At 40.9% G+C, this 21,843-nt stretch overlaps 2 protein-coding genes across 3 annotated transcripts; one reads left to right on the top strand and one right to left on the bottom strand.

Moving 5' to 3' along the window:
- Nucleotides 1-17,194: 17,194 nt before the first annotated feature.
- LOC119295574 (40S ribosomal protein S16-like) lies at nucleotides 17,195-17,994 on the top strand. The gene has a single exon (XM_037574005.1). The coding sequence runs from the start codon at nucleotides 17,314-17,316 to the stop codon at nucleotides 17,761-17,763; it is 450 nt and encodes a 149-aa protein (XP_037429902.1). The 5' UTR covers nucleotides 17,195-17,313; the 3' UTR covers nucleotides 17,764-17,994.
- Nucleotides 17,995-19,177: 1,183 nt separating this feature from the next.
- On the bottom strand, nucleotides 19,178-21,424 carry LOC119295573. 2 transcript variants are annotated; one of them, XM_037574002.1, is made up of 5 exons: nucleotides 21,072-21,424; nucleotides 20,836-20,900; nucleotides 20,648-20,726; nucleotides 20,405-20,551; nucleotides 19,178-19,486 (listed from the first exon to the last, which is right to left on the bottom strand). In XM_037574002.1, exons 1-5 carry the CDS (start codon nucleotides 21,349-21,351, stop codon nucleotides 19,362-19,364), a joined length of 696 nt encoding a protein of 231 aa, XP_037429899.1. In that variant the 5' UTR covers nucleotides 21,352-21,424; the 3' UTR covers nucleotides 19,178-19,361. The 2 variants fall into 2 exon arrangements, with proteins under 2 accessions (XP_037429899.1, XP_037429900.1); XM_037574003.1 differs by having other exon boundaries at nucleotides 20,648-20,708; nucleotides 21,072-21,422.
- Nucleotides 21,425-21,843: the final 419 nt, after the last annotated feature.

Below are 21,843 nucleotides of genomic sequence, written 5' to 3'. Positions count from 1 at the left end.
AGAGAAAAAAATTAGGGAAAAAGATTCATCGTGTTTTACGATATGGAGCCGCCGCCAAGCCCTAATCTCTCTCAGGAGGGCTGATCTGGAGTCCGTTCGGGGCTCCGGAGAGGGGGATTCGTCGCCGTTGTCATCATCAACCATCCTCCATCACCAATTTCATGATGCTCACCGCCGTGCGTGAGTAATTCCATCGTAGGCTTGCTGGACGGTGATGGGTTGGATGAGATTTACCATGTAATCAAGTTACTTTTGTTAGGGTTTGATCCCTAGTATCCACTATGTTCTGAGATTGATGTTGCTATGACTTTGCTATGCTTAGTGCTTGTCACTTGGGCTCGAGTGCCATGATTTCAGATCTGAACCTATTATGTTTTCATGAATATATGTGATTTCTTGATCCTATCTTGCAAGTCTATAGTCACCTATTATGTGTTATGATTCGACAACCCCGAAGTGACAATAATCGGGATACTTCTCGGTGATGATCGTAGTTTGAGGAGTTCATGTATTCACTAAGTGCTAATGCTTTGGTCTGGCACTCTATTAAAAGGAGGCCTTAATATGCCTTAGTTTCCATTAGGACCCCGCTGCCACGGGAGGGTAGGACAAAAGATGTCATGCAAGTTCTTTTCCATAAGCACGTATGACTATATTCGGAATACATGCCTATGTTACATTGATGAACTGGAGCCAGTTCTGTGTCACCCTATGTTATAACTATTACATGAGGAATCGTATCCGACATAATTGTCCATCACTGATCCAATGCCTATGAGCTTTTTCACATATTGTGCTTTGCTTATTTACTTTACCGTTGCCACTGTTACAATTACTACAAAACTGCTTCTATTACTTTTGCTACCGTTACCGTTACTTCCACACTACTTTGCTACTAAATACTTTACTACAGATACTATGTTATCCAGGTGTGGTTGAATTGACAACTCAACTGCTAATACTTGAGAATATTCTTTGGCTCCCCTTGTGTCGAATCAATAAATTTGGGTTGAATACTCTACCCTCGAAAACTGTTGCGATCCCCTATACTTGTGGGTTATCAAGACTATTTTCTGGCGCCATTGCTGGGGAGCATATCTCTATTCTTTGAGTCACTTGGGATTTATATCTGCTGGTCACTATGAGGAACTTGAAATACGAAGGAACTAAGATTTATCCCTCAACTACGAGGGGAGGTAAGGAACTGCCATCTAGCTCTGCACTAGATTCTCCTTCTGTTATGAGTAAACTTGCGACACCTAAACCTGCTTCTACTATGAATTCTGATATGTCGCATGTTATTGATGATGCCATTTTTACTATGCATGATACTTATGATGAAACTACTTCTATGCCTGATACTACTATGCCATTAGGTGAATATCTTGATGAACAACTTGCTAGGGTTAGAGAGAATGAAATTATTGAAACTGATATTATTCAAGATAGTGATGATGAAGGTTCTCCCCCTAAATATGAATTTTCCTGTTGTTCCTGAGGGTTATGTTGTGGATGAAGAAACTGCTAGAGATTTTCTTGCTTGCAATGATAGATCTGATCTTAAGAAGTTATTAGCTAAACTAAAACAGAAAATTATGAATGCTAGAATGAAATATGATCCTGCTTTTGCTACTTCACCTATCTTTGTTGCTGATAAGGATTATGATTTCTCTGTCAATCTTGAGATAATTACTTTGGTTGAATCTGACCCTTTTTATGGCTATGAATCTGAAACTGTTGTGGCACATCTTACTAAATTAAATGATATAGCCACCCTATTCAGTAATGATGAGAAATCTCGCTACTATTATATCCTTAAGATACTTTTGTTCTCATTAAAGGGTGATGCTAAAACTTGGTTTAATTCTCTTAATCCTGGTTGTGTGCATAGTCCTGAGGATATGATTTATTACTTCTCTGCTAAATATTTTCCTGCTCATAAGAAACAAGCCGCCTTGAGGGAAATATATAATTTTGTGCAAATTGAAGAAGAGAGTCTCCCACAGGCTTGGGGGAGGCTTCTCTGATTACTTAATGCTTTGCCTGATCATCCTCTTAAGAAAAATGAAATACTTGATATCATTTATAATGGACTAACTGATGCTTCCAAAGACCATTTGGATAGTTGTGCTGGTTGTGTTTTCAGGGAAAGAACAGTCGATCAAGCTGAATTGCTATTGAATAATATGTTGACTAATGAAAATAATTGGACACTTCTAGAGACAACTCCTGAGCCAATTCCTGAGCCGACTCCTAAACTAACTCCGAAGAAAAGAGGTGTTCTGTTTCTCAGTCCTGAAGATATGCAAGAGGCAAAGAAATCTATGAAAGAAAAAGGTATTAAAGCTGAAGATGTTAAGAATTTACCTCCTGTTGAAGAAATACATGGCCTTAATATACCACCTACTGAAGAAACACATGGTATTGATAACCCGACACAGGTAGTAAAGGTAAATTCTCTCTATAGATATGATAAGGTTGAAATCCCGTCTACTAAGTTTTCTAGCCAATGCTTGGATGAATTTGATGACTTTATGGCTAGACAAGAAAACTTCAATGCATATGTTGGTAGACAATTAAAGAGCAATGCTTACATGATTGGACACTTGAGTGATTATATGGCTAGAGTTAAGGGAGAACTTAAACTCATTAGTAAATATGCTTCTATGGTTACCACTCAAGCAGAACAAGTACTTAAACCTCAAAGTGATTTGCTCGATAAATTAAATAATAAACATGACTTTGTTGTTAGAGTGGCTACTAGAACGGGTAAAATGACTCAGGAACCTTTGTATCCTGAAGGCCACCCTAAGAGAATTGAGCAAGATTCTCAGAGAAATAATGTTGATGCACCTAGTCCTTCTAAAAAGAAGAAAAAGAAAAATGATAGGACTTTGCATGCTTCTAGTGAACCTGTTGTAGACACACCTGAGAATCCCAATGATATTTCTATTTTTGATGTTGAAACACAATCTGGTAATGTACATGAACCTAGTGATAATGTTAATGATGATGTTCATGTTGATGCTCAACCTAGTAATAATAATGATGTAGAGATTGAACCTGCTGTTGATCTTGATAACCCACAATCAAAGAATCAACATTATGATAAGAGAGACTTTGTTGCTAGGAAGCACGGTAAAGAAAGAGAACCAAGGGTTCAGAAACACATGCCTTTTCCTCCTAACCCATCCAAGAAAAATGATGATGAGGATTTTGGGCGCTTTGCTGAAATGATTAGACCTATCTTTTTGCATATGCGTTTGACTGATATGCTTAAAGTGAATCCTTATGCTAAATACATGAAAGATATTATTACAAATAAAAGAAAGATACCGAAAGCTGAAATTTCCACCATGCTTGCTAATTATACTTTTAAAGGTGGGATACCTAAGAAACTTGGAGATCCAGGAGTACCAACTATACCATGTTCCATTAAAACAAGCTATGTTAAAACTGCTTTATGTGATCTTGGAGCCGGTGTTAGTGTTATGCCTCTCTCTTTATATCGTAGACTTGAATTGAATAAGTTGACACCTATTGAAATATCTTTGCAAATGGCTGATAAATCAACCGCTATACCTGTCGGTATTTGTGTGGATGTGCCTGTTGTGGTTGCAAACATTACTATCTTAACGGACTTTGTTATTCTTGATATTCCCGAGGACGATAGTACGTCGATTATCCTTGGTAGACCCTTTTTGAATACTGCAGGGGCTGTTATTGATTGCAACAAAGGCAATGTCACTTTTCATGTTAATGGTAATGAGCATATGGTACACTTTCCGAGGAAACAACCTCAAGTTCACAGTATCAATTCTATTGGAAAAATTCCATCAATTATTATTGGAGGTTTTGAATTTCCTCTTCCTACTGTCAAGAAGAAATATGATATTCTTATTATTGGGGATGTGCATATCCCCATTGAGGTAACCTAGTGTTATTAGAAATTTCTCCGGTTCCATGCGATTCGAATGAGTTTGTTAACAAGACTTGATCTACCTTGTTAGTGGATTCCTTTTGATGATCATGAGATGGATGAAGTTAGAAGGCACATCCTTCTGTACCCTCCTTTTACTTTCTGTTATTTAGATTAAATAAAGTAAAAATAGCATTTCCTGTCTGTTTTCTGAATTATCCATGCAATAAAAAATACCCTAAAAATAAAAGTTCTCCAAATGCCCTGCAAATTTAATATGATTTTTTCTGGAATATTTGAGAATATCTGGCACTGAAAACACAGCAAGGGGAGCTGGCACCTGACCACGAGGGTCAGGGGCGCACCCTACCCCCTGGGCGCGCCCCCTGCCTCGTGGGCCCATGGTGCCCCCCTCCACTTATTCCTGCACCCATGCTCTTCTTCTTCCTCCCAAAAAAATCACTATCCAGCTCAAGCACGAGTTCTAGCTCATTTTGCTACCATTTTCGATCTCCTTGCTCAAAGCTCCATTCATAAAACTGCTTTGGGGATTGTTCTTTGGTATGTGACTCCTCCAATGGTCCAATTAGTTTTTGTTCTAGCGCTTTATTCATTGCAAATTTTTGCTGCCTAGGTGACGCTGTTCTTGAGCTTGCATGTCAAATTTATATGGTCCCAAGTAGTTCTAATGCATGATATAGTCTCTAGGCACTTGTGGGAGTAGTTGCTATCAATATTGTTGAGTTTGGTTCACTTTTATTTTGAGTTACTAAAAATTTCAAAAAAAATTCGGAGGAAGAAATATGTCTAGGAAAATGTACCAAGGTGGTTCTTCAAGGAAGCAAGGACCCAGGCTCGCAATACGTGAGCAGGACGATGAACCACCGAGGGAAGCTTATGTGCGGCCTTGTGAATGTCCGTCAGAGGAGTTTATGGTCAAAGCAGGCATCAAGGATGAATTTGACGCATATGTGCATAATGCTGATCTTGAGGAATTCATGCAAGATAAGTGCCCTCAATACTACCATTTAACTGATTCCTTTGTGAGAAGGTTTAAATTTACATCTTTGCGTAATTCTCGCAATGTCCTGTTTGATCTTTATGATAAATCATATACCATGGAGCTAGAAGATTTTACTACTGCTTGTAAACTCCTGCAGTGGGGCGGTGTTAATGAACCTCGTAAATCTGAATATAAAGACTTCCTTGCTATTATCACTGTGGGAGAATCTAGAGAAATAGCACAAGCTACCATAGGGAGCATTCATTTTCCTTCTATACATTACTTTGCTCTCTTCATAGGTAGATGCATTAACGGTAAAGATGAAGCTTGTCACATGTGTGTCCCTGATCTTTGTGTTCTCAAGAGTGTTGTATTAGGTGATAAACAATATAACTTGGGGGCAATTGTTGCATGTAGGTTGCATAATAATGGTTTAGATGGAGACTTGTTTGGAGGGATTTATGCGACCCATGTGGCTAGTTATCTTGGTATACCCATACATTAAAATGATAGGGAGCTGCCTCCTGCTTATTTAGATTACAATGCCATGGTTAATCATCATTTTCTTGAGAGGAATGAACAATTCCTCCAGTATCGACTAATCTTTGACAGACGTCGCGCTGTCCATATTACTCTCCCTGCTACTGCCTTCTTTGACTATCAGGCAAAAGGAAGATATGTTATCACCAGGGAGGAGGCAAATGAGTACGAGAGGAGGACGGAGGCAGCTCGCCGCCATGCTGCAGCTCGTGAGGCAACGGTTGCATCTTAGTACGACCCCAGTTACAACTTCGGATATCCACCAGGCCATCCATGGGCATAGACCAACTTAAGACAAAAGCCTAAGCTTGGGGGAGTACGTATTTCTCACCGACATTACATTCACGTTCACACACACATGCTAGTGGTCGGTGCTCATACTTTTTCATTGTACTATCCATGCTAGTTTATTTTCTTTTTCTAGCTTTCTTCTTGTGTGTTTGATAAACCTTAAGAAAAACCAAAAAAAAATAGTTAGCTTACTTTCCATGCTTGTGGCAGTAATTAAAAGAAAACCCAAAATGATTTCTCGTTCTTCTTTTGCTTGTTGGGAGCTTTCCCGTATAAATAGTTTTATTTCTTTTTTTTCCTTTGGGGGTCGAGAGGAGAAGACCATGATGAAAATGTTTAGTGGCTCTCATATACATGATTGTTGATTTAACCAAGAGCCATATTACCTTGTATTCTCCCTTGAATTGAATGCTTGCAGATTCTAGCTTAGTCCAATGCACATGCACTATTATTATTATCCACATCGTTCGGTCGTGCAAGTGAAAGGCAATAATGACGATATATGATGGACTGGCTGAGATGAGAGAAGCTGGTATGAACTCGATCTCTCTTGTTTTTGTAAATATGATTAGTTCATCATTCCTGATTCAGCCTATTATGAATAAACATGTTTGCGATGACAATTAGAGATTATAGTTGCTTATGCCATGCTTAATTAGCTAGGAGTTTATAATGGTTTACCTTGCGTGCCAACATGCTATTAAAATGGTTGTTATGTGGTATGATAGGGTGGTATCCTCCTTTGAATGATTCGAGTGACTTGACTTGGCACATGTTCACGCATGTAGTTGAAACAAAATCAACATAGCCTTCACGATATTTATGTTCATGGTGGATTATATCCTACTCATGCTTGCACTCAGTGTTGATTAATTTTAATGCATGTTCATGACTGTTGTCGCTCTCTAGTTGGTCGCTTCCCAGTCTCTTTCTAGCCTTCACCTGTACTAAGCGGGAATACTGCTTGTGCATCCAAACTCCATAAACCCCAAAGTTATTCCATATGAGTCCACCATACCTTCCTATATGCGGTATCTACCTATCGTTCCAAGTAAATTTGTATGTGCCAAACTCTAAACCTTCAAACGAAATTCTGTTTTGTATGCTCGAACAACTCATGTATCAACTAGGGTTGTCTGTATCTTCCATGTTAGGCGGGTTATTCTCAAGAGGAGTGGACTCCGCTCCTCATTCACGAGAAAATGGCTGGTCACCGGGATGCCCAGTCCCATGCTTAAATCAAAATAATTGCAAACAAAACTCCCCCAGGATTGTTGTTAGTTGGAGGCACCCGTTGTTTCGGGCAAGCCATGGATTGATGTTTCTTAGTGGTGGGGGAGTATAAACTTTACCATTCTGTTTGGGAACCGCCTATAATGTGTGTAGCATGGAAGATATCGAGATAGTTGTTATGTTGACAGTGAAAGTATACCGCTCAAAATGTTATTTATCTCTATTTCAAAATCGAGCTCTGGCACCTCTACAAATCCCTGCTTCCCTCTGCGAAGGGCCTATCTATTTACTTTTATGTTGAGTCATCACCCTCTTATTAAAAAGCACCCGCTGGAGAGCACCGCTGTCATTTGCATGCATTACTATTAGTTTATATTGGGTATGACTATGACTGGATCTCTTTTACCATGAATTACAATGTTTAGTCAGTCCTTGATCTTTAAAGGTGCTCTGCATTTATGTTTTGCGGTCTCAAAAAGGGCTAGCGAGATACCATCTTGTTATATCATATTATGATTGTTTTGAGAAAGTGTTGTCATCCAAGATTTATTATTATTGCTCGCTAGTTGATTATGCCATTGATATGAGTAAACATGAGACCTAAGTGTTATTGTGAATGTGTTTAGTTCATAATCTTTGCTGAAAACTTGAATGTTGGCTTCACATATTTGCAACAACAAGAGCAAATAGAGTTTGTAAAAGTTTTTCTTTATCACTTTCAGTTTGTCAACTGAATTGCTTGAGGACAAGCAAAGGTTTAAGCTTGGGAGAATTGATACATCTCCGTCGCATCTACTTTTCCAAACACTTTTGCCCTTGTTTTGGACTCTAACTTGCATTATTTGAACGGAACTAACCCGGACTGACGCTGTTTTCAGCAGAACTGCCATGGTGTTATTTTTGTGCAGAAATAAAAGTTCTCAGAATGTCCTGAAAATCCACGGAGCAACTTTTCAAAATTAATAAAAAATACTGGTGAAAGAATCAGCACCAGGGGGCCCACACCCTGTCCACGAGGGTGGGGCGCGCCCCCCACTAGGGCGCGCCCCCTGCCTCGTGGGCCCCCTGGACCTCCACCGACCTCAACTCCAACTCCATATATTCATGTTCGTGGAGAAAAAAATCATAGAAAAAGATTCATCACGTTTTACGATACAGAGCCACCGCCAAGCCCTAATCTCTCTCGGGAGGGGTGATCTGGAGTCCGTTCGGGGCTCCGGAGAGGGGGATTCATCGTCGTCGTCGTCATCAACCATCCTCCATCGCCAATTTCATGATGATCACCGCCGTGCATGAGTAATACCATCGTGGCTAGGCTTGCTAGACGGTGATGGGTTGGATGAGATTTACCATGTAATCAAGTTACTTTTGTTAGGGTTTGATCCCTAGTATCACTATGTTCTGAGATTGATGTTGCTATGACTTTGCTATGCTTAATGCTTGTCACTAGGGCCCGAGTGCCATGATTTCAGATCTGAACCTATTATGTTTTCATGAATATATGTGAGTTCTTCATCCTATCTTGCAAGTCTATAGTCACCTATTATGTGTTATGATCCGACAACCCCGAAGTGGCAATAATCGGGATACTTCTCGGTGATGACCGTAGTTTGAGGAGTTCATGTATTCACTAAGTGCTAATGCTTTGGTCCGGTACTCTATTGAAAGGAGGCCTTAATATCCCTTAGTTTCCATTAGGACCCCGCTGCCACGGGAGGGTAGGACAAAAGATGTCATGCAAGTTCTTTCCCATAAGCACGTATGACTATATTCGGAATACGTGCCTACATTACATTAATGAACTGGAGCCAGTTCCGTGTCACCCTATGTTATAACTATTACATGAGGAATCGCATCCGACATAATTATCCATCACTAATCCAATGCCTACGAGCTTTTCACATATTGTGCTTTGCTTATTTACTTTACCGTTGCCACTATTACAATTACTACAAAACTGCTTCTGTTACTTTTGCTACCGTTACCGTTACTTCCATACTACTTTGCTACTAAATACTTTGCTGCAGATACTAAGTTATCCAGGTGTGGTTGAATTGACACCTCAACTGCTAATACTTGAGAATATTCTTTGGCTCCCCTTGTGTCGAATCAATAAATTTGGGTTGAATACTATACCCTCAAAAACGAATGTGATCCCCTATACTTGTGGGTTATCAGACTCCGAGGAGTCTGGGAACTCCCCGCCGCCGCCGACCCCTCCTCCAAGTCGGATCCCCCTGGGACCCCCTTTATAAGGGCCGGGACCCGACCTCCCTCGCCTCCTCATCACACCACCGCTGCAGCGCTGCGCCACCGCCGTCCGAGCCGCCCACGTCGTCCGCTCGCGTCGCCGCCCGCCGCTGCTAGGTGTCGCCGTCGCTGCGCCGCCTCACTGTTGCCCCACCGCCGCCGATCTGATCCAATCCGCCGCCAGTTTTTTTGCGAACCGGTATAACCGCCAAAAACCCTCCTATTTTTTTAGGTTTTTCCCGGTTTAGTTTTAAACCGGTTTATTTTATTAGGTTAGTTTATTAGCGAACGTTCATTCGTATAGATCTGTTAGTGAACGTTTTCATTCGTTAGTTTCTGTTAGCGAACGTTTGTTTCGTAGATTTTTCTTGTTAGTTTTATTTTCATCCAGGGACCTATCTGTGAATAGTTTTCCCGCGATTTGGCCCCTGATCTTAAAACTGGCATAACTTTTTGCTTGTTTATCCAAATTAGATGAAACCAACTCCTAAATCTATGTAACGATCTCTTCTTTCCACTTAACCGACTTGAACATGATTTTGACAAATTAAAAATTGAGTTTAGTATAGATTAGTATTCGATCTTGTTTCGTTTGTATCTTGAGTTTCGTAACTCCGTTTGAGTTGTCTCTTTTTGCAAATCATAGCTAATCACATGAACCTACTGCTAAGACCTAATCCACATGAAAATAATGTTGTTAGGTTTTGTTTTCTGTTTAGTTTAGACGTTTGCTTGTTTCGAGTTTGATTTGGATCTTTTCTCGTTTTCTCTCTGTTTTGTTTGAGAGATTGTTTATGTATTCTACTGTTTGTCTATGCTAGATTACCCGGAGTGTGAAGCTTGTTACTACGAACCTCTAGAGTTTGCAGATCATCAGCAAGGCAAGTTACAGTTTGATCATACTCTTCTATACCCAGTTTTTACTATGCATTAGTTTTGCCCCTCAAATATTTGCATAAGTAGGATTGGGAACATGTGGTTTGGTTGTAGTATTATGAGGTAGGAACCTAATACCGTTTGATCACCCCGGGAATATATGTTATGCTCTATTATTGCTTAGACATGCTCGTAGATGGGGATTGGATCATGATACACATGGAAGTTATGAGAGTTATTAATCTTGGATAACATTAAGGTGGCAACTTTAATACACATCTGGGTGGATTGGTTGGGGCACCTGGAGAATCCAGTGTTTGTCCATTTGGGAAATCCCAGAGTACCCGTGTGATTTTTCCTCAATTCGCCACCAAGGCTCAGAGGGATCATATGCTATTTCATGCCTGGAAACTTTCGCGTGCAGCCACAAGCCATTATGGGCTCTGACGTAGTTGAGTAAGTTGTATGAGCTCTCGAAGAGGTGGACTAGCAGATGTAGGGGAAAGTAGGTATACCAGTCCACCCGAAGTAGATAGTTAATGCTTCAGAAAGACTATGTCTCGATCTTCCGATCATGGATACGGTAGAGTCTTGTGGGGAAAAGTGCGCAACCTCTGCAGGGTGTACAAACTAATCATGGTTAGCCGTGTCCCCGGTTATGGACATCTTGAGTATCTGGAATTGGATATTATTGTTGATCTCATCACTCCTTAATTAATTGAATTGGGTTTAATGATGATACTTGTTTAATTGGGATTTGAGTTGGAGGAACCTTCTCAAATATTGGAGCAATTTGGGAGTAGATTAAATAAATTTATTCCTTTGTTGTTGGGAAAAACTAGCTTTATGCAAAAACCATAAACTTAAAGACTCCACCAGCCAAATATTGCATGTAGATATAGTTCTTGCATTCATTGCTTTACAGTGTAACTCTGCCAGCATATTCAATGTGCTGACCTACACGGCTGCAATGTCTCATGTTGCAGACTACTCAAACAACGAATAAGGTGTGATAGGTCATTGTCGTGCTCTCAGCTATGCCGTTGGAGTTGATGGACTCATTTACCTTCGAAGCTTCCACAGTTATTTAGTTTAGATGCCATTCAACCACATTATTTTGTGTCATCATACTCTTTTTGAGGACTTGATGTAATAAGTGTGTGATTGAACTCTGTTACAATTCCTTGAGTACTGTGTGTGTCAGCATTACCGATCCAGGGATGACACTTAAGCACAGAGACTTCGGTCCATTGGAATCGTGGTCGCTACATGGGCATCCCGGTTACCAGCCATTTTCTCGTGAATGATGAGCAGAGTCCACTCATCGTGAGAATAACTCACCTAGCATGGAAGATACTGACAACCCCTAGTTGCTACATGAGCGATTCGGGCATACAAAACAGATTATTATTTGAAGGTTTAGAGTTTGGCACATGCTAATTTACTTGGAACGGCAGGTAAATACCGCATATAAGTAGACATGGTGACACTCATGGAAGAAACCTGATTGAAGGATTTTGGATGCACAAGCAGTATTCCCGCTAAGTACATGAATTTTGGCTAGCAAAAGATTCTAAATAGCAAGCACCACATGTTGGAGGATCCATAACAATATAACTTCTATACAAATGTACCCAAGCATAACTCATTATGTTGTCTTCCTTGTTCAACTTCAACTAATTTTCTCAGGTTTGAAAATATTTAATGGGGCTCACAATCATAGAAGATGTCCAAGATAGTATATTTATATGTGAAATCTCTCTTCCTTAAATATTCTTTCATGAATTGTTCAAGTGACCAATACTATATGTTTGCTAAAAAATTACCACCTCTACTTCTTATATGTGAAGTCATTACTCCCCATGGTATAAGCATATGAAACATATATAAATTCAGATTTATGATATTCAATTCATTCAACCATTTACTCATGAGATATAAGTGAAGCACGAGAGTAAAGGACAAACTACTCCAAAAAGATATAAGTGAAGATCAATGAGTAGTCAAATAATTATTTAGCTATGTGAAGACTCTTTCTCATTTAATTTTTTTAGATCTAATGTATTTTGTTCAAACAGCAAGCAAAACAAAATAAAATGACATTGCAAGGATAACACATATCATATGAAGAAGCAAAAACTTAGGCTCAACCAAATCTGACTGATAGTTGTTGAAGAAGAAAGGTGGGATGCCAACCGGGGCATCCCCAAGCTTAGATGCTTGAGACTTCTTGAAATATTGATTAGGGATGCCTTGGGATCCCCAATCTTGAGCTTTTGTGTCTCCTTAATTCCTCTCATATCACAGTTTCCCTAAATCTTAAAAACTTCATCCACACAAAACTCAACAAGAACTCGTGAAATAAGTTAGTATAAATCAATGCAAAACCTTATCATTTTTACTGTAGCAAACCACTGAAATTATTATTTGATATTGCCTACTAAATGCCTCTGCATATTTAATACTCCTATCTTCAAATAGAATCATTAAACAGACAAACATATGCAAACAATGCAAACATAACATCAATCTATCTAAACAGGACAATCTGGAAAGAATGCAAGAGGAATCATACTTCCCTAACTCCAAAAATTCTGAATAATTACCACATTGTAGAAAATTTGTTTTACCTTACTGTGTAAAAATTTCAAGATTTTATCATATTCTAACTATTCACTAATATTCAAAAAATAACAGCAAACTTTCTATTTTCAAACAACAACATAAAGACTTGTAAAATAAGCATGGTAAAGGCTATACTTGACCTTTTTATTAAATAAATATATATATAACATGTCTCTAAATAACATCAAGCAAATATAAACAAAATAAAATGACACTCCAAGCAAAACACATATCATGTGGTGAATAAAAATATAGCCTCAAGTAAGGTTAGCGATAGACAAAGACGAAAGAGGGGACGCCATCCGGGGCATCCCCAAGCTTAGTTGCTTGGTTGTTCTTGAATATTACCTTGGGGTGCCTTGGGCATCCCCAGGCTTAGGCTCTTTCCACTCCTTGTTCCTTAGTCCATCAAAACTTCACCCAAAACTTGAAAACTTCACAACACAAAACTCAACAAAAAATCTTATGAGATCTGTTAGTATAAGAAAGCAAATCACCACTTAGGTACTGTTGTGAACTCATTCTAAATTAATATTGGTGTTATATATACTGTATAGCAACTTCTCCATGGTTCATACCCTCCGATACTACTCATGGATTCATCAAAATAAGCAAACAACACAATGAAAACATAATCTGTCAAAAATAGAACAGTTTGTAGTAATCTGGAAGCTTTGTATACTCCTCTAACTCCAAAAATTATGAAAAATTAGGACAACGTAGGCAATTTGTATATCAATCATGTGTAAAAAATTCAGATCAAAAGCACGTTCCAGTGAATTTTCAAAATTCCTGGACTGAGAGCAAAAGTTTCTGTTTTTGCACAGAATCAAGTCAACTATCATCCACACTATCCCAAAGGCTTCACTTGGCACTTTATTGAAACAAAATCTATCAAACATGATTACTAAAGTAGCTTAATCATGTGAACACACAAAAACAGTAGGGGTAAAAGTTTGTCTCCCAACAAGCGCTTTTCTTTAATGCCTTTTTAGCTAGGCATGATGATGTCAATGATGCTCACATAAAAGATAAGAATTGAAACATAATGAGAGCATCATGAAGCATATGACTAACACATTTAACTCTAACCCACTTACTATGCATAGGTATTTTGTGAGCAAACAATTTATAGGAACAAGAATCAACTAGCATAGGAAGGCAAAACAAGCATAACTTCAAGATTTTCAACACATAGAGAGGAAACTTGGTATTATTGGAATACGTAAAAGCATATGTTCCTCTCTCATAGTAATTTTTAGTAGCATCATGAATGAATTCAACAATATAAATATCACATAAAACACTCTTTTCATGATGCATAAGAATATAATTTTTATTACTCTCCACATAAGCAAATTTCTTCTCATGAATAGTAGTGGGAGCAAACTCAACAAAATAACTATCACGTGAGGCATAGTCCAGTTGAAAATTAAAATCAAGATGAAAAGTTTAATGGTTATCATTATTCTTTATAGCATACATGTCATCACAATAATCATCATAGATAGCAACTTTGTTCTCGTAATCAATTGGAACCTCTTCTGAAATAGTAAATTCATCACTAAATAAAGTCACGACCTCTCCAAATCCACTTTTATAATTATCACAATAAGATTCAACACCCTCCAAAATAGTGGGATCATTACTTCCTAGAGTTTACACTCTTCCAAACCCACTTTCATCAATATAATCATCATTCATAGGAGGCATGCTTTCATCAAAATAAATTTGCTCATCAAAATTTGGGGGACAAAAAAATCATATTCATCAAACATAGCATCCCCAAGCTTGTAGCTTTGCATATCATTAGCATCATGGATATTCAAAGAATTCATACTAACAATATTGCAATCATGCTCACAATTCAAAGATTTAGTGCCCAACATTTTATTGAGTTCTTCTTCTAGCACTTGAGCACAATTTTCCTTTCCATCATTTTCACGAAAGACATTAAAAAGATGAAGCATATGAGGCAACCTCAATTCCTTTTTTTGTAGTTTTTCTTTTATGAACTAAACTAGTGATAAAACAAGAAACTAAAAGATTCAATTGCAAGATCTAAAGATATACCTTCAAGCACTCACCTCCCCGGCAACGACGCCAAAAAAGAGCTTCTTTGACGGGATGTGAATGCTGCTTACGTAGCCTCCCTGGCAACAGCGCCAGAAAAGAGCTTGATGACTACTATGCAACCTTCTTCTTATAGACTCATGTTGGGCCTCCAAGCGCCGAGTTTTGTAGGACAGTAGCAAATTTCTCTCAAGCGGATGACCTAAGGTTTATCAATCCGTGGGAGGCGTAGGATAAAGATGGTCTCTCTAAAATAACCCTGCAACCAAATAACAAAAAGTCTCTTGTGTCTCCAACACACCCAATACGATGGTAAATCGTATAGGTGCACTAGTTCGGCAAAGAGATGGTGATACAAATGCAATATGGATAGTAGATATGGTTTTTTGTAATCTGAAAATATAAAAGCAACAAGGTAGCAAGTAACAAAAGTGAGCGAAAACGATATTGCAATGCTTCGAAACAAGGCCTAGGGTTCATACTTTCACTAGTGCAAGTTCTCTCAACAATGATAACATGATCATGTAACAATCCCTCAACAAAGTCACTAATAAGGGAGAACAAACGAAGAGATTATTGTAGGGTACGAAACCACCTCAAAGTTATTCTTTTTGATCGATCTATTGAGCTATTCTTGTATGTGTCACAAATAACCCTAGAGTTCGTACTAAAATAACACCTTCAGACACACATCAACCAAAATCCTAATGTCACCTAGATACTCCAATGTCACCACAAGTATCCGCGAGTTTGATTATACGATACGCATCACACAATCTCAGATTCATTTATTCAAACCAACACAAAGAACTTCAAAGAGCGCCCCAAAGTTTCTACCGGAGAGTCAAGACGAAAACGTGTGTCAACCCCTATGCATAAGTTCACAAGGTCATAGAACCTGCAAGTTGATCACCAAAATATACATCAAGTGGATCACATGAATATCCCATTGTTACCACAGATAAGCACATGCGAGACGTACATCAAGTGTTCTCAAATCCTTAAAGACTCATTCCGATAAGATAACTTCAAAGAAAAAACTCAATCCATTACAAGAAGGTAGAGGGGGAGAAACATCATAAGATCCAATTATAATAACAAAGCTCGCGATACATCAAGATCATGCCAAATCAAGAACACGAGAGAGAGAGAAAAAGAGAGAGAGAGAGAGAGAGATCAAACACATAGCTACTGGTACATACCCTCAGCCCCGAGGATGAACTACTCCCTCCTCATCATGGAGAGTGTCGGGATGATGAAGATGACCACCAGTGATGGTTTCCTCCCTTCGGCAGGGTGCCGGAACAGACTTCCGATTGGTTTTCGTGGCTACAGAGGCTTGCGGCGGCGGAACTCCCGATCTAGATTTATTTGTGGGGGTTTATATATTTATAATAATTTTTGGCGTCGGGATAAGTCAGGGGTGTCCACGAGGAGCCTACAAGACCGAAGAGTGCGCCCTGGGGGGGGGGGGGCACGCCCTCCACCTTGTGGATGACTCGGGACTCTTCTGGCCCAACTCTTTTACTTCGGGGGCTTCTTCTGGTCCATAAAAAATCACCGTAAATTTCCAGGTCAATTGGACTCCGTTTGATATTCCTTTCCTGTAAAACTCAAAAACAAGGAAAAAACAGAAAACTAACACAAAGCTCTAGGTTAATAGGTTAGCCCGCAAAATAATATAAAATATCATATGAATGCATATAAAATATTCAAGATGGATAATATAATAGCATGAAACAATCAAAAATTATAAATATATTGGAAGCGTATCACTCGCTCCAGTATTAGTAATCGTCGCTAGATGGTTCACAGAACTAGATGCATTTTTTTTACTTCTGGTGTTCTTTATACTAACCTATGATACTATGATTTTTTTTAGGAATGGGGCTGCGTTATGAAAGTACTCCCTCCGTTCCAAAATAAATGACCCAACTTTGTACTAACTTTAGTATAAAGTTGGGTCATCTATTTTAGAATGGAGGGAGTAGTATTATACACTAATCCTTTCATCTCATAATATAAGACGTTTTTTGACACTACACTAATATCAGAAAATATTTTACATTATGGAACGGAGGGAGCACTTTTTGAGGAATAATAAGAGCACAGCGGTGACAATGGTGGCAACGCCGCACGGCTCGCTCGGATTTGGTCAAATAGTGCTTGGGCCGAAACACTAGCTCCCTCCTCCTCCACCTCACTCAAGTCAGAGTCACTGGGACTTCAAAGTCCCCATAGGCTGGAAGAAGCCCTGTGTTCAAGGCCCACATAGAGTCCAACTGATTCCTGTCAACCCAGATCCTTTCAGCATTGGCCCACATGTCATAGATACTGCTGCCCGGAACCCTAACGCCTCCACGCTATATAAACGATCTCTCGTCTTCTTCGTCGCCTCTCCGCCGCCACCCGAAACCCCGACCCGCACCGCCTCGCCGCCGCGCTACAAGCAGCCAAGCACACCGCCGCGCTCACAGCAACCAAGCACACCGCCGCAGCTACCATGGCAGCCGTTCTCACCCGCCCGACGCCGGGCACCGTCCAGTGCTTCGGCCGGAAGAAGACCGCCGTCGCCGTGGCCTACTGCAAGCCCGGGCGCGGCCTCATCAAGGTCAACGGCGCGCCGATCGAGCTCATCCGCCCTGAGATGCTCCGTCTGAAGGCCTTCGAGCCGATCCTGCTTGCCGGCAGGTCCCGCTTCAAGGACATCGACATGCGCATCCGCGTTCGCGGCGGCGGGAAGACGAGCCAGATCTACTCCATCCGCCAGGCCATCGCCAAGTCGCTCGTCGCCTACTACCAGAAGTACGTCGACGAGGCGGCCAAGAAGGAGGTGAAGGAGATCTTCGGCCGCTACGACCGGACGCTCCTCGTCGCCGACCCGCGCCGCTGCGAGCCCAAGAAGTTCGGCGGTCGTGGCGCCCGCGCGCGTTTCCAGAAGTCTTACCGTTGATCTCTGCGAGAAGTCCTCTTGGGTATGGCGACGGTGGCGTACTGCTTGTCTACTTATCTATCTACCTTTTGCGGCTAGTAGTTTCCCATCTTTTTGTCAACGAAATGGATTGTGAGGTGCCCGTGCAATATCATTTTGCTTCATGCCTAGTTAAAGGGATTATGTTATGTTTATCATTATGTTAATGATGAGACTGGACGTTCGGATAAACTTTTCTTAATTGCTTGGACCTGTTTGCGCGTGAATTTTAGTTGATCTGATAGTACAAGCTTTGCACATAACAAGAGTTGCGATATGCCGATCATTTTGTGGACTAGTGTTTGGTTTTATATTGGAAAATTTGGCTGCTAGTGCAGTTTGGAGGTATATAAATCAAACATGCCCCTAGGCTGCTAGTAGCTTTGTAGATTCATGCTTCTGTTGCTGTGATCTTACAGTTTCTTATAGTTTTGGTTCCGCTATTTATCTGTATCCACTGCCAAGATTAGTGATCTCTGCGCTAGAAATCATACTCCCTCCGTCCGGAAAAGCTTGTTCCAAGCTTGTCCCTCGAATGGATGTTGTCATCATTGATGCTAATATGATGTATATCTTTCCCAGTTATGGCGATTTCGCGATTCATGACCCAGTTTATGCGCCTTGCGCTTTGGCCTTTTGGTGCTTTAAAGCATTTTCTACCTAGAGTAGCAGAGGGTCAGCATTTCCTCACGTCTCTTGGGCAGCTTTGCTTTTATGGTGCATCCGGTTTTAGCCGTCTTAGGGTTCAACCTGTAACCATGCGATGTTTATAATGTCCATTCTGATACAGTAGTTGATTGTTCATCTGTGGAGAGAAACCAATCCTAACAATCCCATTTGTTGCCATACCTCTTAGGCCTCATTTCATTTAGAGCCCTTTGGTTTGTAGGAATATATAATTCTATTCATAGACAGGAATTATTTCACAGGAAAATAAGAATTAGCCTAGACTCATGGAAAATATTATTTCCTATTCCTAATCATAGGATTCGAGATACATGTTATCTCATTTCCTGCAATGACATCTAATTCCCTGCAGTTTTCTATTCCTGTGATATACCTATCCTATGAACCTGATATTACAGTGGACTCACATTTCTATGCGCTGGCTATTGTTAGACCCTTGTAGCTGTTACTTGTCTGTAGAGCGTTTAGATCACTGAAGAGCTGACCAGCATTTCCTTCTTTGTCAGCTCTGTTATAACCTATTTCATCTGTAGATTACGTGTTGTTTATGATGCCAGTCTGACACTAGTTTTGCAAACGAATTGTTTGAAATGTTTTCTGGCATCGCCTTTACTTCTCTCGACGGTTTGCCATTCCATGGTCGTTGGACATTGACAAAGCAGAAACAGTCTGCCTATGTTTTGCAAAAATTGTATGGGTCAGATCAGGCTTTGGCGTGAAATTTAGCGTGTGTTTGTTTGAATGACCTGTTCCTTGAGCATGACATGTTGCAAGTTACTCTTTACTCGTACATGCTATTTCTGCCTAGCTACATATTTCGTTGATCCTGAGACGGGGACTGCATATTACCATGATGCACTATTTTGCACTCTTATTTTGAAAGGTAAGGTAGACTAGCTTGTTTCTTGAACTGCACTTGCCAGCACAGTCTCAGCTTCCTGCTGGTCATCTTTGGTGGCCTCGGCTGCCACATCGACGATTGTCTTCCTCACCCGAAACATTGCCAAGTGGATGTCACCTGCGACAGAAGCAATTCGTCAAAAGCACATAGTGCAGTGAAAGTGTCAACTTAAAAGCACGTAGTCCAGTGAAAGTTTAGTTTGACGAGCAAAAAACTCTGCTAGAAGTGCACAACAAACTCTGCTAGAAGTGCACAACGCTCTCCAGCAATTCCCCTACTTCCTCCTAGATTGAGAGAAAGGGCTCGGTGAAGGAGAGGCCACAGTGGGTTAGTTATGCCTGTTTTCTGCTGATAGTTGGCGATTTGGGCCGATTGCAACAGCTGGTGCTGATTGCATCTTCCCGATTGCCAATTATCTGCATCTGCTGCTACCGTGTGCTCTGCTCTGTGCTGGGAGGGATAGGGGTGTGTGTGCTTGCAGGGAGGATAAATTTAATTGCTCTGCTTAGTGTGCCTTTTCTAAAGGGAGAAAGTGATAGAATTTGCTAGATATATGTACCGGTTTCTTATTGTTTGTTGTTGCTTGTGGCTGTATTCCTATAACTAACATTTGAAGCGGTTACAGTTAGTTCAAATGGCTACATCTCCAACGGCTTATTGTGCTTCACTCCAAATCATATCATTCAATTTTGCATTGCTTCGCAAAATATCAAAAGATTGTTTTTCATCACAGCAACCTGCAACGTATATATTGTTAAAATATAGAATAGGGGAGCTACTAGAATTGAACAAATTTTAGTGCTGAATCTTATTTGGAGAGTCCTGGGTTTTTGAGATAGGGAGGAGAAATTTTAGGGGTACTACTGAACTTCATTTGACGATTTAATCGGGGAGGCATTTTGGTCGAAAGAGTATGCCAGCATTTTAACCGAGAGGATTAAGTAAGCATGGAGTGTAACCGCATTGAGTAAGTGTGCTGCCGGCATTTTGATCAATAGTGAGAAGTGAACGCAAAAGGGAGGTACAGTATAGTACCGAAGATGAGGAGGCTCCCGGGTTGGACGGCGACCGGGAATCCCGGTACCAGCTTCCTCTCGTTGACGTAGGTGCCGTTGGTGCTGTCCATGTCCGTGACCACCAGGTTCCCGTCCTTCTTCTCCAGCCGAGCGTGCACCCCAGAAACTGCAGCAGCAGCAGCAGCAGCTCAGAGACTCTCAGATCACCAGCGAACCAGACGCCTTGACTAAAACGAAACACCCAAGAGAAGAGATGGATCACCTGTTGCGACGGGGATGACGACGTCGGCGTTCTCCGGAACTCGTCCCACGGTCACCGCTTCCTGAGATGAACAAGATGCCTGTCATGCTTGCCGTCACCAACAGCCTTTTATTTTTCGTTGCAAATGTACATGATCAGCATGAACGGGGGAACAAGAGTCGTTTGTCGCGACGACGAAGAGCACGTACGGATGCGATCTCGATGGCGCCGGGGCGGGCGACGCGGTAGCCGATGTGTTTCCAGTCGCCGTCCCCTGAAACCAGCGGCGATGTTAATTCCGGCGCTACTACTTACTTCCTCTGCTTCCAAAATAAATGTCTTAAGCTTAATACAACTTTGTATTAGAATTAATACAAAGTTGAGACACTTATTTTGAGATGGAGGATGATCATTTGTGAATTGTTGGACAGGGAGAGAGACGGACCTGCGGGCTCAAGAATCCATCGTTCTGAAGAGACAACGGCCGACGGGCTGCCGGTGGCGGCCGAGGAGCACCTTAACGACAGGATGCTGCTTCTTCTTCTAGTGCTGCTCTTTTCGGCGGCTGACAACCATGGTGCAGCGAGGGGAAGCTGCTGTGTGGCGGAGCACGTGATGCGAGGCGACGCCGTGGAGAGGCGGAGGAAGGTAGCCGCCGTTGATCTCCTCGGGCTGGAAAACGACAGCAGGACAGAGGAACTAGCCGCTGCTGCCGCTGCCTCCATTTGCGACGGGCAGCAGTTAAGCGGATAAAATTCTTGTGTTGCTCAGGTGGAGAGGCTGTATCCTCCCCACGGAGGGTGGAGGAGATAGGAGAGCTCTGATTGTGATGGATTGGCAGGTGTCCAAATGTCCTATCCTGGCCAATCGTGCTTGCTACCATGTGGGTATGGTTAACTCATTAAAAAAATAAATCCCCCGACAATTGTTTTTCCTTATATATAGTTAGAACGTAGAATTACGAACCTGGTTAATTGACTCTATCACCATGAATAGCCTTATATTAAGGGCGTCTCTAGCACCCTGGCGATTAGGTTTACTCCCCCCATCTGTGCCACCGTCCTCTGATGGCCTTCGGGATGTGCCCCACCCACTCTTAGAGGGTGCTTGAATACGTTTTAATTTCATGACTAAAAGTAGTGGGATTAAAACTTGTTAGCCTCACCCATGCTTGAATCCAAATACTAAAAAGACTAAAATCAAGTTATTGAGCATTT

This window comes from Triticum dicoccoides, chromosome 4B (genome assembly GCF_002162155.2).
Source record: "Triticum dicoccoides isolate Atlit2015 ecotype Zavitan chromosome 4B, WEW_v2.0, whole genome shotgun sequence".
Classification (NCBI taxonomy): Eukaryota; Viridiplantae; Streptophyta; class Magnoliopsida; order Poales; family Poaceae; genus Triticum; species Triticum dicoccoides.
The sequence above is the reverse complement of the archived record's forward strand: the minus strand, read 5'-3'. Positions and strand labels throughout refer to the sequence as shown.